This window comes from Vipera berus, assembly GCF_964194415.1.
Source record: "Vipera berus genome assembly, chromosome: 9".
NCBI lineage: Eukaryota > Metazoa > Chordata > Lepidosauria > Squamata > Viperidae > Vipera > Vipera berus.
The window spans coordinates 15224204-15240131 of record NC_138212.1 but is presented as its reverse complement, the minus strand read 5'-3'; the positions used below and the strand labels follow the sequence as shown (position 1 = coordinate 15240131).

Sequence of the window (15928 nt, the reverse complement as noted above, 5' to 3'; positions counted from 1 at the left end):
TGTTGTTGTTGTTGTTGTTATCATTATTATTATTGTTGTTGTTGTTGTTGTTGTTGTTGTTGAATGCTCTTGTAAGCTGGGGCTGTGACCGATACCATCTGATGCTACACTGAAAAATAATGTAATGGCTTTCTTGCTAATTATTTCTCAGTGTTAGAAATATCTGGAAACTCTATTTAAAATTTGTTAATATGAATAGTTTTTCCAACCACTTGATTAAAAATATTTATGGGTAAAATTAGGATAATGAATCTTCAGGGGCAGGAATTACCATTTTGGAGAGTTTATATTTATTACGTTAATGGCAAAATGAATTTTGTCAGTTCTCACATTATTCGGAAATTTTGAACAACTCTGGATTCTTCGTCTTTCTTTTTTTCTGCTTCTTATTACACCTTCTATATTCTTCACTTAGTTCTTGGTTTTGTTTCCCCGTGTAAATTACTATTCAATAAAAGTATAATTGAAAAATTGTTGGGTTAACATTATTCTGATTTTTATTTTTATTTTTCACTTATTTAAATCCAATTTAAATAAAAATATCCTAAAGGGGCTTTTTCCAAAAGGCAACTGGACTTTCTTTGGATTTTTTTTTTTGGACTTTCTTTGGATTTTTTTTTTGGGGGGGACTTTCTTTGGATTTTTTTTTTTGAAAATGTTTGCTCTTCTTAACAAGAAATTCCAGTTGCCTTTTGGAAAAAGCACGTCATGAGACAACCATGATCTGGATTTGAGAATCTCCATAAACATTAAATAAAACACTAAGTTAATATTTAAATCATGTTTTATTATTTACAAAATCCATTTTGCCCACCTTACTTGGGCTTCGATTAAATAGGTTTGTTGATGCTTAGAGTGAATAATTTGATATATTTTCCCCTGTTTTCAGGACCACAAGACTACCTGAGAGGTAACTTGGTAGCAGTGTATTTTAAAAGCTAGTTTTCTTGATAACCATATCTTGTCAAAAGTTTAAAATCCATTTAATTCTACACAAGTAAACAACAAATTTATAAAATATGGGTCCATGGATCAGGTCTTACCTTTTGAGAGAGCTAAACTTTCTCAAAAGTGTTTCTCAACCTTGCCAACCTGAAGATGTGTGGACTTCAGCTCCTAGAATTCAATCATTTAAAGCTCAGCCCTCTTTCATTTTGTATTACGAGGGGGAAACGGGACAGCTGTGCTTTTAATTCAAAGGCCTACCTGTAAACGCAGTTTTTTTCAGAAAGAAGCATGAATCTGAGACTAAGTAGGGATAGTTTACCTGCAAATTTAGTGGAAAAGTAATTGTCTCCTTACAGGAACCTTGCAGGAGAAATGCTATATTAGTGTGCGGTTGTCAAAAATCAGGAGGAATCTGGTAACAGTTTTTATTAAAAGGTATCAGATTTTGTGAGCTGCACCTACTACATTATCAGGGCAACAATGATGGGGCCTGACAAAGAAAAACAAGCGTTATCTCCGGATTAACTCCTTTCATGTGTGGCATGATACAGTCAGTTTAGTGCAATGGATCAGGCCCTAACATTACAAACCTGCCCAATCTGTGGAAATAAAGCTTGTAGAGATCAGAAAGACTTGTTCTCAAGTAAGTGGCTATAGGATTACAGCCTAAAAGTGTATAATTTGGCGGCATCACACCCAGTTCAACTTCACTTGTTAATTAGTTTAATGGCTAGATTAAGACCTTGCTTTGCTAAATTATTATTTTTGTTTATGAAACACCCTCAGAGGTTCATAATCAGAAGAGGCTTGTTTCCTGCCTTAGGAGCTCCCAGTCTTAAACGCTAATATTTTCTGACAGCACTGTTGGGTTCATGCACACTAGCAAACCACACAACAGCTTTGTGAGTTGGGTGACCCCAACTGGAGAGAGATTTAGACCCATGGTTTATGTGAGCTTTATTAATTAAGCCACAAACGCAGGAGTTCTGCAACACACTCAGCCAAACAACAGCAATTTGTTTCATGGCTTTGAGAGAAGAGTGATCAAACCCATGGAGAAAGAGAAGCTGGTCTTACTAAGCCATGATTGATCAAAATTCTTATTCCCCTAGAGAGGTTATTCTTAAAAGTGGAAGGGGGAAAACATTAGCTGGGTTCATGAAATACTCGAAACCCAAAATAGGCATTGCCTTTCAAGGTTATCACATGGAGGACCCTAGATGTTTGGTGCAAGCAACTAGACCCATAGGTGCAGAGTTCAAGCCAACTACTTTATTATGTTACCTTTATTATTATTACCTTTATTATTACTACCTTCGGTCCTTTCGCCGTGACCTGAAGACATGGATGTTTCAACAATCGGGTCTGGACTGACTATGGTTTTAAATTTGGTTTTATGGGGTTAAATTACTATGTATTGAACAGATCTACTGTTTAATTCTTTTTTAAATTTTGTATTTTCGTGTTCTTTTTTAGTTGTTATTGTTGTGAGCCGCCCTGAGTTCTTAGGGAGAAGGGCGGCATATAAATATAATAAATCAAATCAAATCATGTTCTGCCTTTATTACAGGAATCTCCCCACTCTAGCAGTCTATGTCTGGGAACAAGTAGATCAGGGGTAGGGAACTTTGGCTCTTTTATGACTTGTGGACTTCAACACCCAGAATTCCTGAACCAGACATGCTGACTCAAGAATTCTGGGAGTTGAAGTCCGCAAGTCATAAAAGAGCCAAGGTTCCCTACCCCTGAAGTAGATGTTCCAAGGAACTTAGTGGGGTTCAGCCCTGGCCCTTTTGTGTTGATGTAGGGACTCCAGACTGGTTTTGTGCTTGAGCTTCCTCCCCGTGAGACTGGGAGCTTCCCAGCATCAGGCAAAGACAGGGTAGGATTGGACTCATAATCATGCCAAGCTATACAGGTAGTCCTTGACTTACGACCACAATTCAGCCCCACATTTCCATTGTTAAGCAGATGTTAAGTGAGTTTTGCCCCATTTTACGATCTTTTTCTCACAGCTGTTAAGTAAATCACTGCCACTGTTAAGTTAGTAACAAAGTTGTTAAGAGAATCTGGCCTCCCCATTGACATTGCTCGTCAAAGGGTCCCAAAGAGAGAACCACAGGAGTCCAGGACAATTAATGCAACCATCATAAATACATGTCAGTTGCCAACCCTCTGAACTGTGTTCACATGACCCTGGGGAGGCTGCAACGGCCGGCCGTGAGTGTGGGGGGGGGGGGAAAGGGTCACTGTTTTTCAGGGCTGTCATAACTTCGAACAGTCACTTCGAATGGCTGTAAGTCAAGAACCACCGGTAGTTTGCTTTGGTTTCATTGACATAAATCAGAATTGCTAGGCTCATCCAACCCACTAAGCACAGGGCAAAGAGACCGCAGCGTGGCTGAGATGGGAGACGCAACCCACACCTGAGGCAAGACACAAAGCTGACTGGACGGCTGGCAGACCGTGTGGTCTGGTTGCTCCTTTGAAAATGAGAAAGAAGAGCTCAGCAAGATATCTCCGCAAAGGGGAAGGACTCTGGCATTTTGTCAGCTACTCTCAGCAGCGCCTTGGAACTTTCTGCCAGATCCGGATGCTGTGGACCTCCTTTTATCCCTCCAGGCTTGGCACGTTGGGCAGGGGCACACCCATTCGTGGGGCACATAGGAAAGAGAGTCCCTCGGCTTCTTAAGGGATAAGCTCTGCAGAGTTGTTATCCCTGTTACTATTTCCTTAAATAAATGACTATTTTTGCTTTGGTTCAAAACCTTGAGAAGGGACTCATTTAGGACCGGAATCCTAAAGTGTAAATGTCAGGAGATGTTTTTCTTCAGGATATAATTCCACTCTCAGTGTTTGGACTGAGTCCAGTGGGTGGACTTCAACTCCCAGAATTCCCTACACCTACACCTTTAGTTCTACGCGGGGAAAAACCCGAATAACCAAAGATACACACACACACACACACACATATGTATATGTATATGTATATGTATATGTATATGTATATGTGTATATATATATATGTATATATATATATATATATGTATATATATATATATATATATATATGTGTGTGTGTGTGTGTGTATGTATATCTATATATCTATATATCTATCTCTATCTATCTATCTCTATCTATCTATCTATCTATCTATCTATCTATCTATAAAATTTATCCCAGCTTTATTATTTTCATAAACAACTCACGGCGGCAAACGTTCATGGCGTTGTTTCTCCTCCTATTTTCCCCACAATAACAATCCTGTGTGAGAGGTTGGACTGAGGGAGAGTGACTGGCCCAAAGTCACCCAACTATCTTTCACGCCTAGACTAGAACTCAGGGTCTCCTGGTGATTGACCCAAAGTCACCCAGCTGGTTGAGACTGGAATTCGTAGTCCACCGGTGTCTTAACCACTAGACCAAAGTGGCTATGAGCTTCAGTTTTTGCTTTTGCTTTCCTTATTATTTGGGAGATTCAGGGGAAGGAGGAGTTCCTATGTGGCTGCAGCCACCATCATGACTTTTTTGACACCCTCCTTCACTAGATGCCTCTAGGTGGAAAACATCTTGCCTGGCAAAGAATTTTGAAGAATGAAAAGCCTGCACAAATTTTAAAGATCATTTTGGGTTTATCCTAATTACTATTGATCCTAATTATTTCCTCCTTTACGGCTTTGTGTGGTTTCCCAAAAAACTTGCCTTGGTCTGCAGTCCTAGCGTGTTTTTTGGAATTGGCTTTTCAATTCTCTCCTTTAAAGTTCAGGCCAATTACGGACAGAAGACTGCATCCCCCACCTTCAACCAAAGCCCAGACCAAACCGAAGACGGCATTGCTTCAAGTCTTTTGGTAAAGGGATGTGTTATTTTTGTTTATTGTTCATTAATTAGTACTAGCAGCAACCTCCCCTTTTTCTCTCCAAGGAAGTCAAAAGAGGCATGAATGTCGTAATTCACATTTTCATTTGGTCCTAGAGAGGTCGTTCTTGAAAGCGGAAAAGTTTCATGATTTGGCTTTTTTTAATATGGGGGCGGGGGGGGGGGGCTGTGAGAGGAAGGAAGGATCTGCTCCAAAATTAAGCCTCCATCTTTTGGACTGGACAATACTTCCTTCCTTTTTTGGGGAAAAAAACCCTACAAAAACCTAAGGACCACTTTTATTTTCCAATTGTTTTTCGTTTACTGCCACCATTTATTTCCTAGAAAGATGCACTCAGTTCGGATGGACCCCATGCAGGCGTAAGATCTGAATAGGGGGGGAAATGGATCCAGAGAAAGTTCACTGGACAGTTCCAATTGATCAACAGGGGCTGGGTCCACATATAAAAAAATATTCCCGTTTGGTTCCAGGATTTTGGCATGTTGTAGAAATAATTTTCAAATAATTTCCAAGAAATTGAAATTGCCGGAGCCGGATTAGTGGGCTCCTCAGAGAAATATTCTGCTACTTTCAATGTGGTGTCTTGGCAGGTTGGTTTACACAAGAGTAAGCCTCAGTAAAGAGATAAATGTTTGATTAAAGTCAGGTTTAGTCTCTTGCCTCTTTGGCTTCTAAGCAAATGGATGACACCCTTGTCTTAGCAATAATAATGATGAGGATAACAGCATCAGCAGAAACAACAGGCATCATTATTCTAGCCCTGCTTAAAAGAGCAGGTTCCTTCCTTTTAAGCCAGTTCTTAAAATAAATTCCAAAATTTATTCCTGAAGCACTTCCCCCCACCCCCAATCTGTTTCTCAATAAAACCAGATTTCTCTCTTTTTCTAAGAGGAGGGTCGTTAAAGACAAACACTGTTTTTAAAAGGTCCTGAAATATGGTAGTGGTAGCGATGATGAGGAACAGGATGTATAAGCTAACAGTATTCTGGAAAGGAAAGGAAAAGAAAAGAAAAAGTCAGGAGAAATATTGAGCTACCCTTTGCACTCTGTAGGCAGAGATCTGTGCCACTATCTACTTTGTCAAATTAGAAATTGAATAGAAGGATATAACATGCATGTCCTATTATGTATATTTATGACTTATGATGAATACTAGTGAAATATCCTTTTTCTTTTTCTTTCTTTCTTTCTTTCTTTCTTTCTTTCTTTCTTTCTTTCTTTCTTTCTTTCTTTCCCTTCCTTCCTTCCTTCCTTCCTTCCTTCCTTCCTTCCTTCCTTCCTTCCTTCCTTCCTTCCTTCCTTCCTTCCTTCCTTCCTTCCTTCCTGTGCCGTTGACATGAATGGGGACTTCCGAGACGTGGATCGCGCCTACCAACAGATCTATGCTGGGGCTATGAACCGTTTGTAATAGAAACGCCATTGCACTTAATGGGCGCCCATTAAATTGAACTGGTCCTATTCAATCTCTCCGGGGGACACTCTTATGCGGCTAGCCGATTCTTCCCGAAAGAGCGGCCGAAATCTGATCCACCCCCCCCCCCAAAAAAAAAACTTCAGGCCCGGCTCGTTTCTTCAGTGCTGTGTGCAGAACTGTGTTTGCCCAGCAGCTGCCCCAGCTCAGTGAAGGACTGGGGCTTCAGCGAGAACCCCGACAAGGCGTTCACTCAGTAATCGGGTTAAGCGTGTTGTGTGAACGCAACCAACCTCCATAAGGACGCGGCTTGTGCCCTTCCCGGAGCTTAGAGCGCTTCTAAAAGCGCCCGAGGCTCTTTCTCCCCGCTCAGTGTTCTACTCCGTCGCCCTTGTTCCCCGGACTCGACTCAGGTCCGGGAGAGAGGGCTGCGAGGTCCGGTCGGAGCTCGGTTCTTCCCTGGGTGCTTCCTCGGGTTGCCGTCCAGCGTTTCTCAGCTGGTGCCGCAGCGCTTCCGAGGGTCTGCGAAGGAGCGCGGCCGGGACATCGGAGAGCCCTTTGGCGACCGAAGCCCAGCGCCTTCGACCTTGTCCCCGCCGCTGCGGAAGCCCCCTCCTCGCACCAGCTGGCCCAGCCCACTGAGGACTAGCCGGCTGCCAAGCGTCTATGGGGATCGTCTGCGTATTTGGGAAGTCGGAACGTTGCGCTCCCTGGGATTTGAGGCTTCCCAGCTGGAGTGGGCAAAAAGCAGGCGTCCTGCTTCGGGCCTTTGGAAAGAACGTCCCAGCCTCCGCCGAGAAAAGCAAGTCCCAGGGGCGTGTCCGCATCAAAGAGTTTAAAGCCCGGAGGTCGAACAGGCTTAGCTCGCCGGAGTGAGATGTGGGGAGGGTTGGTTCGACTCCCCGTCTCTTTGGAGTAAAGAAGTGAGAAAGGCAAAACCGCAAAAGTGGTTTTTTTTCAAGCGGCAACTGGACTTGGTTCTTTCCTTGAAGACGTTTCGCTTCTCATCCAAGAAGCTTCTTCAGTTCTTCAGAAAAGCCAAGAAAGCCCAGTTGCCTTTTGGAAAATGCATCTTTGGGACAACCATTACCCGGCTGACTGAGAATCTCTATAGAGAAAGGCAGAACTTCACAATCAGGTTCACACAACACACTTCCCTTTAATGTGGTTTGTTCACTTCCGGCCTTGGCCTGATCTGCAAAACCGGCCATTCTTGGCTTCCTCGGAGAATCGCAACACGCGTTCTCGTGATCGGGTTCGCCCAAGGCATTGGGTTGGGCAAAAATGGTGAATTCTCTTAGCATAGTGGGGAAAACCAGGCTGCCCTCTTAAGCCCAATTAGGGCTTATTTGTTTGACCATGGCGTGTTGTGTTAAAAACCGCCATGGATTTTAAAACGGGGCTTTAAATATAAAGAGTTGCATCAACCCAGATTCTAAGATCTTCGTGTGTCTATGTAATGATTAGTTCTAGGTTCGCAAATAAAATCTAACCTAACCGGAAACTTCGCAAACAGTTTGTAAGGTGGGCTTAGTCCGATTTTTCAAAAGGATTTATTTGCTATTTAGTCCTCGGGGCGAAGTGGCTGGTTTTGCCTCCTTGCCCGTAAATTAACTTCGCCTTCGCGCTCTCTGCACTGCCTGCAAATTAGTTTTTAATTAATTTATTTCGATTTCTGCATCTTTCCGATCGGAAGCCTCTGAGAGGCTACTTGGTGCTAAGATTGCTATTGTTGTTGTTAGTTGCGAAGTCGTGTCCGACCCATCGCGACCCTATGGACAATGTTCCTCCAGGCCTTCCTGTCCTCTACCATCTTCTGGAGTCCATTTAAGCTCACGCCTACTGCTTCAGTGACTCCATCCAGCCACCTCATTCTCTGTCGTCCCATTCTTCTATTGCCCTCAATCTTTCCCAGCATTAGGCTCTTCTCATTAGGTGGCCAAAGTATTTGAGTTTTAGCTTCAGGATCTGGCCTTCTAAAGGGCAGTCAGGGTTGATCTCCTCTAGGACTGACCGGTTTGATCGCCTTGCAGTCCAAGGGACTCGCAGGAGTCTTCTCCAACACCATAGTTCAAAGGCCTCAATTCTTTGGCGTTCAGCCTTTCTTATGGTCCAGCTTTCACTGCCATACATTGCAACTGGGAAGACCATAGCCTTGACTATACGCACTTTTGTTGACAGGGTGATGTCTCTGCTTTTTAGTGTGCTGTCTAGATTTGCCATGGCTTTCCTCCCGAAGAGCAAGCGTCTTTTAATTTCTTGGCTACAGTCCCCATCTGCAGTGATCTTGGAGCCCAGGAAAATAAAATCTGTCACTACCTCCATTTCTTTCCCATCTATTTGCCAGGAATTGAGAAGGCCGGATGCCATGATCTTGGTTTTCTTAATGTTAAGTTTCAACCCAAGTTTTGCACTCTCGTTCTTCACTCGCAACAAGAGGCTCTTTAGTTCCTCTTCACTTTCTGCCATTATTCTACACCTGGCAGCCTATCAAGAAACAGTTACTTCAAAATGCTGCGGTTGCTTCTATTACACCTGTCTATACTGATGTTGCAAAATATTAGAAAGCGATAGCACTGTTCATCTGGCAACCTTGGGGAGACCTGGAGCAAAGGACTTCTAGGGTACACAATCTGGCTTCTAGAATTTGGGGGTGGGAATCTTAGCACCAACCAAAGTAGAAAACGGAGAAACAGCTTGTAAGAATCATCTCGGCTTTAAACTTTGGTTTCCGCGGGTTCCGCACGAATGTGGGCAATGCCACAAATTCGGGGTTCGAGATCCTCTGCAAATCGGGACAAGGGTGAATTCAGGAATCAGGATTCAGGCAGCTGGGAATGGCGAAAGGCTTTGGAGACCGCGTCCCCACAGGATCGCAATCTCCGGAGGAAAGAAATCAAACCGGAGCCGTGATTTCCGCAGCCTCGGAAAGTTGGAGGATTAAGCTAGCGGGGAAAACAGAGGCGCAAATATTTATGAAGCGGAGAAAGGAAGAGCCAGCCGCTCGGTTGAAAAAGGTTAGTTGCTCAACTAAAAGGTTAGTTGGCTTCTCAACCCCGTTGGAAATCCTCCGGAGCTGATTTCGCCTAACTAACCTCCCTGTCCACGCCGGAAAGTTGATTGCCGCGTCTCTAACTCGGAGAAAATGGGGCGAAAGGCGGGAGGAGGGGAAAGGAGACACCGCGCTACTATCGTCCCTGTTGCCAAAACACGGAGCCCCGTTCCTAAAAAGAGGGCGAAGAATGCAGGAGGAAGGAGGGAAGGGCAGGAAGCACCAGCAGCGGCCGGAGGAAAAAAGGGGAACGCAGAAGTCGGGGTCTCCGGAGAACTGCAAGGAGGCTCGCTTGTCTTGACACTATGGCAGGTCCCGATTCGAGAGATGCGTCCCCTCCCCCGAACTTTGCAATAGCTTGTAAGCAAGAAGCAAAACCAGACCCTCTCCGGTTGAGCACAAGTGGGTGGCAGCGGAGACGCGGCTCGTCTGAACGCCTGACTAACGAAGCGCGGGGATCTGCAAGCCTTGGTTTTGAGCCCGAGTCACCCGCAGAAAGAGATTAAAGGATTAACTCTCTCAAGTGCCAAGTTTAAAAGGTTTTTTTTTTAAAAGGGGCCCTTTTCTTCCCTTGGGCCTGAGAGTTGGGGGTCTGCAACCTTGCCAGCTTTGAGACTCGTGGACTTCAGCTCCCAGAATTCCTCAGCCAGCAGAGCTGTCAAGGTTGCAGACCGCCCCGCCCCCCTGAGTTAATGCACTTGTTTCCCTACTGGGCAGTAACCCTGAGGACTAGGCGTTTAACCAAAATTGAAGGCGGTGGGTTGCTTGAGGTTGCCAGCCTTCCCCTTCCTTCTTTACACCAACTCCCCGTCCCCTTTTAAACCAGAAAACAAACAAATCCCCTAAGCGAAGCCAAAGAGAAGTGGGACGGGCGCTCGAGAAAGAACCGACGGAGTGGGGAAAGGAGAGAAGGCCGGCCTCAAAACAGAGGAGCCTCGTGCTCTTTTGGAAATAAATTCAGCCTTACAAACAGACGGGATTGTGCATGTTGGCATGCATCATTTCGTTAGATCTTTTGGTGAGAAACGAGAGATTGGCACTGTAAAAGGAGAGAGAGAGAGAGAGAGAGAGAGAGAGAGAGAGAGAGAGAGAGAGAGAGAGAGAGAGAGAGAGAGAGAGAGAGAGAGATATGGGGGGGGATTTCTGGGCATGCGCCATTCTCCTAAACTTTAGGACTCCCGGATATTTCTGGGACATCTTGTTATTTTAGGGGAGACGCTGCCTCATCTCCATTTCTAGGAAGCCTTTGAGCTTAACGCTATTTTTCTTAGGGCTCCTGATGGAGTTACCTTCACTTTTACTTTCCTGCCGCGCCTAGAGGGAAGCTCGATTGCCCGCCGGGGAAGAAAACGCGGCCTAGACGTCGAGTTGGGTGAGCGAGCGTCACGTCTAAATTCCGGAAAGCAGGTTACTGTGGGCTGGAGGAGATGGTCCGCGTTCACACGAGACGCTCGGGTGCAATAGGGTTGGCCGATCGAGGGTTCAGGGTTTTAGAGGAGTCCAGCCGAAATCTCGGCCTGCGGCGTGTGGAAGGGTCGATCGTAGTAGGCCCAGCCTCGCTAGCCTTTCGCAAGGGACAGAAGTCCGGTCTGCTCTCCCCAGCAGATATTGGGTCAAGAGGGAGGCCAGCTCTGGTTCACGGTTTATCCCTGGACGCCAGAGGAGTTATCTTTCTTTTGGCCGGAGGGGGGTATTTTTAAAAAAATCTTGTAAGAGGCCCACTTATGTGAGCTGAGCGGCTACTTAAATAACATACAATACATACATACAGTCGTTTATTCGTTTTAGAAACAACTATGCCGGCCGGCCGGCCTGCCTGCCTGCCTGTCTACCTACCTACCTACGTAGCTGTCCGTTTTTTTTTCCTCTCTCATCCATCCATCCATCCATCCATGTGTTTAAGAGCCCTGTGTAAATTTAACTATGATGCCAAAGTTGGTTTTGGGAGGGTGTCCCGGAGAAAAATTTAGTTATTTTTCCTTCCCCAAGTATGGAATTCCAATAGGTGCAGATATCTCTCCCGCTTGAGAAAGACTCCTTCCTCCCCTCCCCCCCCCCGCTTTGAAAAAGGGGGATTTTCTTCCGCTTTTCCTGGCAGGAAAAAGCCCACGGAGATCGTCATCTCCGCCGCCAGTCCAAGTTCGGGAGAGGCCGCGGGACGGCCTTGCAAGCGTTCCGTCCCCCTTCTGAAATTCCCTTCCTTCTCCGGGGCTCCGGTTGGACAGTCTGGGCGTCTTGGCAGGTTTGAGACAACGTCAGCCCTTCCAACATTGAATCAAAAGCGCTCGCTTGTTTAAAAGGGAAGGTTTTTAGCTGCAGGCTGAGTTGTTCTTGCTATTTTTAATTTAAGGATTGTACTCTGCGGGGATATTGTAGAGTATAATCATGGTTTATTTAAATTTCACGATCGCTTTACATTGCCTCGCGCTCTTTGGACTATAGAACGCCTCGAGCGTAAGTAACCGCGAGGCGAGAAAAGGGGGGGGGGGAGATTTGGAACTGTGTTTGAAGGAGATGATTGAGATGGATTATTTTACGCCCGGCTAGGGAAGGTTGAATTACAGAAAGGGGCTCCAAGCGGCCTTTGGCCGAATTGGGACTTTTCATTAACCCTGGCTAGCTTCCCGGCGAAGGGGGGCACCCTTGCGGGGCTTGTAGCGTTCGCAAAAATCGAACGGCTCTTCTCCAACACGGGAGAGTCTCAGCCTCTCCCTCCGCACCCCCAAGCCGCCGGACCTGTCCGGCGACTACACACGCAGTCGGCCTGCTCGTTGACCAGGGACGATCCGGGAAATCCGGAGAGCTGGGTGGGCGAAGACGCCGCTGCCGCCCTCCGTAGGGTCGCAAGAGCCGAGGTGCAGCCGAGTGATAGCGGCCAACCCCTCGCGGAAGCAAGTCGCAGGGAATACAGCAGGCTTCTGGGATTAACATTTAGGAAGCCGCCTGCGATTCAGCTTTGCGGTTTCCCCGCAGGAAATTAAAAGCGCTTTGGGGCTGCCAAGGTCGGGGGGGGGGAGGGAGGGAGGAACTCCTTCGCCTGTTTTGCAGAATGGCGCGCAGCGCCTTTGTCTTGGCGGGGAGGGAAGCGGGAGCTGCTGGCTAACCCTGCAAACCTCTTGCCGAGGGGGGCTTTCGCCTACCTTTCCCCCAGCCCGCCCAGCGCCCATCCCGCTGCTTTTGCCGTTAGACCGCGAGTCCTCCCGGGCGCTTGGGAAGCCCGCTCGGCAGGAAACATCTGCGCGCCTCTCCCAGGACCCGCCCGCTCCGCCCAGCCTCCCCTCCCGGCTTACCTTGAAGGCCACGGGGAGGGTCTTGTTGCATCTCCAGTGGGAAGGCAGCACGGAGCACAAGAAGTTGGGGCTGTCGGTCCGCACCAGCTCTCCCGGGTGATCGGCCAGGACGTCCACCACCGAGCGCGCCTCGGGCCGGCTGCGAGGTCCCGGGACGGGCGCGCTGAGGGCGCCGCTGTTCTCTCCCATCTTACCGCAGGGGAAGGCCGTGGAGGGAGGTGTGAAGCGCCTGCTGGTGCTGGGGTCTACGGGAATACGCATCACAACAGCGGGCGTTAGGGGAGGGAAGAGGAGGCGGCGGTGCTGCTGCTGCTGCTGCTGCTGCTGCTGGCCGAGAGGCGAGGAAAACGCGCGCCCGGGGCGCAGCGGGCCAGATGCCCAAGAGCGCACGGCGGGCCGCTCCGAAGCCAGGCGTGGAGGAAAGTCGCCCCAGGCGGCCCCGCAGTTCGGGCCGTGGCCGCCGCTACCAGTCCCGGTCGCTCCGGCCGCCAGTCGTTCCTTGAGTCGCAGCTCAGGCGGCGCGTCTTCCCGGGGCCCCGTTGCGCTTCTCGTGCTCCTCGCCGCCGGCGGGGCTCGGGGCCAGGCGGCGGGCTCGGGCACCTTGGCGGGGGGGGGGGCTCCCCGAAGCCGAGAGAGCCCAGCCGGCCGCTGCAGCTCCGGCGCGCGTCCTCCCGCCGCTCGGCGTGGCAGTCCCGCGGCGCTCGAAGTCCGCCGGCCGCGGTGGAGAGCCCGGAGGCGGTCAGCGGGCGGTTGGCCGAAGCCCAGAGCGCTCCTTTCGCGCGCCTCCCGCGCCCAGTCCAAATAAAGGCGGCTCAGACAAAATAAAGTTCGCCTCCCTCGGTGGCGGCAGCGGGGCAGCGCTCGGCCTCCTTCCCGCAGTCACGACGGAGAGGCGGGGAGGCGAGCCAGCCACATCCCGCGCTTCTCGGCTCGGCGGCTTCTTTCACACACACACACACACACACCCCGCGAGGGACCGCGGCGAGAAACCTCAACAGGTTTCGGCTCTCTCCGCCGGCCTCTCGGCCCCCGTTTCCTGCCCCGCCTGACAAGCACGCCCGGCGCCCTGCTCGGCTCTGCCCGCCCGCCGGCCTCCTCCTCAACCGCCTCCTCCCGACGCGTCTGAAAGCAGCCGAACAGTGGCCGCGGTTACATACTGACTCCTTCCCTTCTTCCCTTTTTTCTTTTTCTTTTTTTTTTTGGGGGGGGATCTTTTTCTTCAAAGTTTCTTTACGCAGAGGCGGCCAGGGGGCGGGGCGCGGGGCGGAGGAACGGCAGCGGAGCCAGCCACTCAGGGCGGCGGGGCGGGGCAGGAAGGGTGGCAGGAGGAGGGGTCTGCCGGGACCACGCCCCTTTCCGAAGCAGCCCCGCCCGCTTCCTTGGAAAGAGGAAAAAACGTGCGGCCGCGGAGGCTTCTTTGGGGCCAGAGGGGTTTTTTGGGGGGGTTGGTTTGGTTTGGTTTTTCCCCTCTTTCTGCTACTCTCTTTTAATAATAATAATAATTAATAATTTTATTTGTATACCGCCCTTCTCCCGAAGGACTCAGCGCTGCCTTTCCCCTCCTCTCCCCGCAGAACCAGTCGATTTCCTTCTCCAAACATTGATTACTGCCCCGAGGACGGTTTGATGGACAAGCCGCTTGCGAAAAAGTGCAGCCGTCTTCCGTAACCGGGTGCTCTTCAGACGGGTTTGGTTACAACGCCCGTCGTCCTTGGCCAGTGTGGCTAGGAAGATGAAAGCTGTAGTCCAAACCACGCGGGGGGGGGGGGGCTGGGAAAACGAGCAACAGGCTAGGGCAGGCTTTCCTAGAACGAACGCGTGTAGCTCTAACTGGAAGGGTGCAAAAGTCGAAGGGTTAGCGGAGTTCACACGACGCGTGAAAGAAACTCTAAATCCGGGCAAGCAAACTGCACAGGCACTGTTCCTACGTTGGCTTCCTAGGCCGACCGGTTCCCGCAGAACGGTATGCAAAGGGAACGGTTGCGTTCCCGCAATCTCTTAAGCGACCACCTACCCACCCCCTCTTTACCCTCGGATAGCCTGTTGTGTGAATCCAGTCCAATTGATTTCATACCCGGGACAGCCAGAGTTTAAAATTTCCTGCCCGTTCAACCGTACCCCAGGATTTGCCTACCACCACAACTCGCCCGAAGAAAAAAAAAGAGGTCGCGAACTCTCAGCGTCGTGTGAACGAGGCCATTAACTTGCATCCTGATTCGGGACTTTTTCCCCCCAGGATCAGCGTATGTATGTATGGTACGGTCAGAAGGCTCGATGACTTGCTAACTACATATCACGGTTGTAGCAGGCTAATCTGCCTGCTGTGAAGTCATCCAGCAGATTCCCACCGAAAAAAAACCGGCTTGCAATGTACATTAAGGACGGCCTGTGGCTTCCCGCCTCTTAACTCGGTGACTCGGTTCGTCTAAACCTCTTAAGCAGGTCAACTACACCTTTTACCACATATCCGCCCAGCGAGTTAAACAACGCGAACAACCACCATAGCGGCTTCTGCTTAGTAATCCTGTTCGTGGAATCAGGCCATTGCATTATATTACTTCGGGGTTTAGTGCTGAGAAAATGGGTTCTCTCCCGAATCGCTTTAAGGCCTCTGGCCTTCGCATAGCCCGAAATCCGGTCGTATTCGGTTCCACCGGATCTACCCGCGATCCCAAGCGGGAGAGCGCTACTTTGATTTCCCTTCCCTTCTGCCAAGCGGCCAAAGCGGCGGTTCCGCTTTCTTTGACCTGGTTCCGACGATCTCCCTCAGCAGAGGCTGCCTTTGCACAACAGGCTAAACAAGGCGGCGAGGAAGATTTCGCCAAGCGCTGCTCCGGCAGTTTCTCCGGCTCATCCTAAGAGGTTGGGAATATTGGCCCACCGTTAAGTTTTGTTCTAATTCCGGGGTTGATGGGGAGGCTTCTCGCCAGAGGCCCACGAGCGCCTTTTCAGAAGAGGAGCAAGGAGAGCTACAGTCAGGAGACCCGGCTTAAGGTGCTCTGACCGACGTGGGGCTATTGGGGAAAAGAAACCGCCATCCCTAGATAAGCCACACCGCCATCGAACAGTTGTGGGGCACAGCCGGCGAGTTGAGCACAGACATCCCGTTGCCTTCTCGGGTTTAAGACTGTGTGAACTCTCTCGCTTTGCAGAAGGACCGGCGGGGAGTAGCCTTCAAAGGCTGGCTGGTTAGAGAGCGTTCGGGGTGGGGAAGCCCGGAGGGCGGAACGGCCACTGGGGAGGGGGGGCGAGGGGGAGGGCGCTTTATTCTCCGTCCGCTTTTCTCAAAACTGAACGCGAAACGAATTGCGAAGGGGGGGGGGCTGATTGCTCGCTAGAGCCCGCG

The 15928-nt window shown here is 49.3% G+C and overlaps 1 protein-coding gene across 4 annotated transcripts in view; it reads right to left on the bottom strand.

The window, feature by feature from the left end:
* The window catches only part of RUNX3 (RUNX family transcription factor 3), a gene marked incomplete at its 3' end in the record, with an annotated part of 232507 nt that overhangs the window by 70206 nt on the left and 146373 nt on the right, over positions 1–15928 (bottom strand). For all 4 annotated transcript variants that reach the window (XM_081335173.1, XM_081335175.1, XM_081335174.1 and 1 more), the window contains one exon: positions 12583–12827. In XM_081335173.1, the coding sequence (XP_081191299.1) occupies positions 12583–12827 (245 nt within the window). The remainder of the gene's footprint in view (positions 1–12582; positions 12828–15928) is intronic.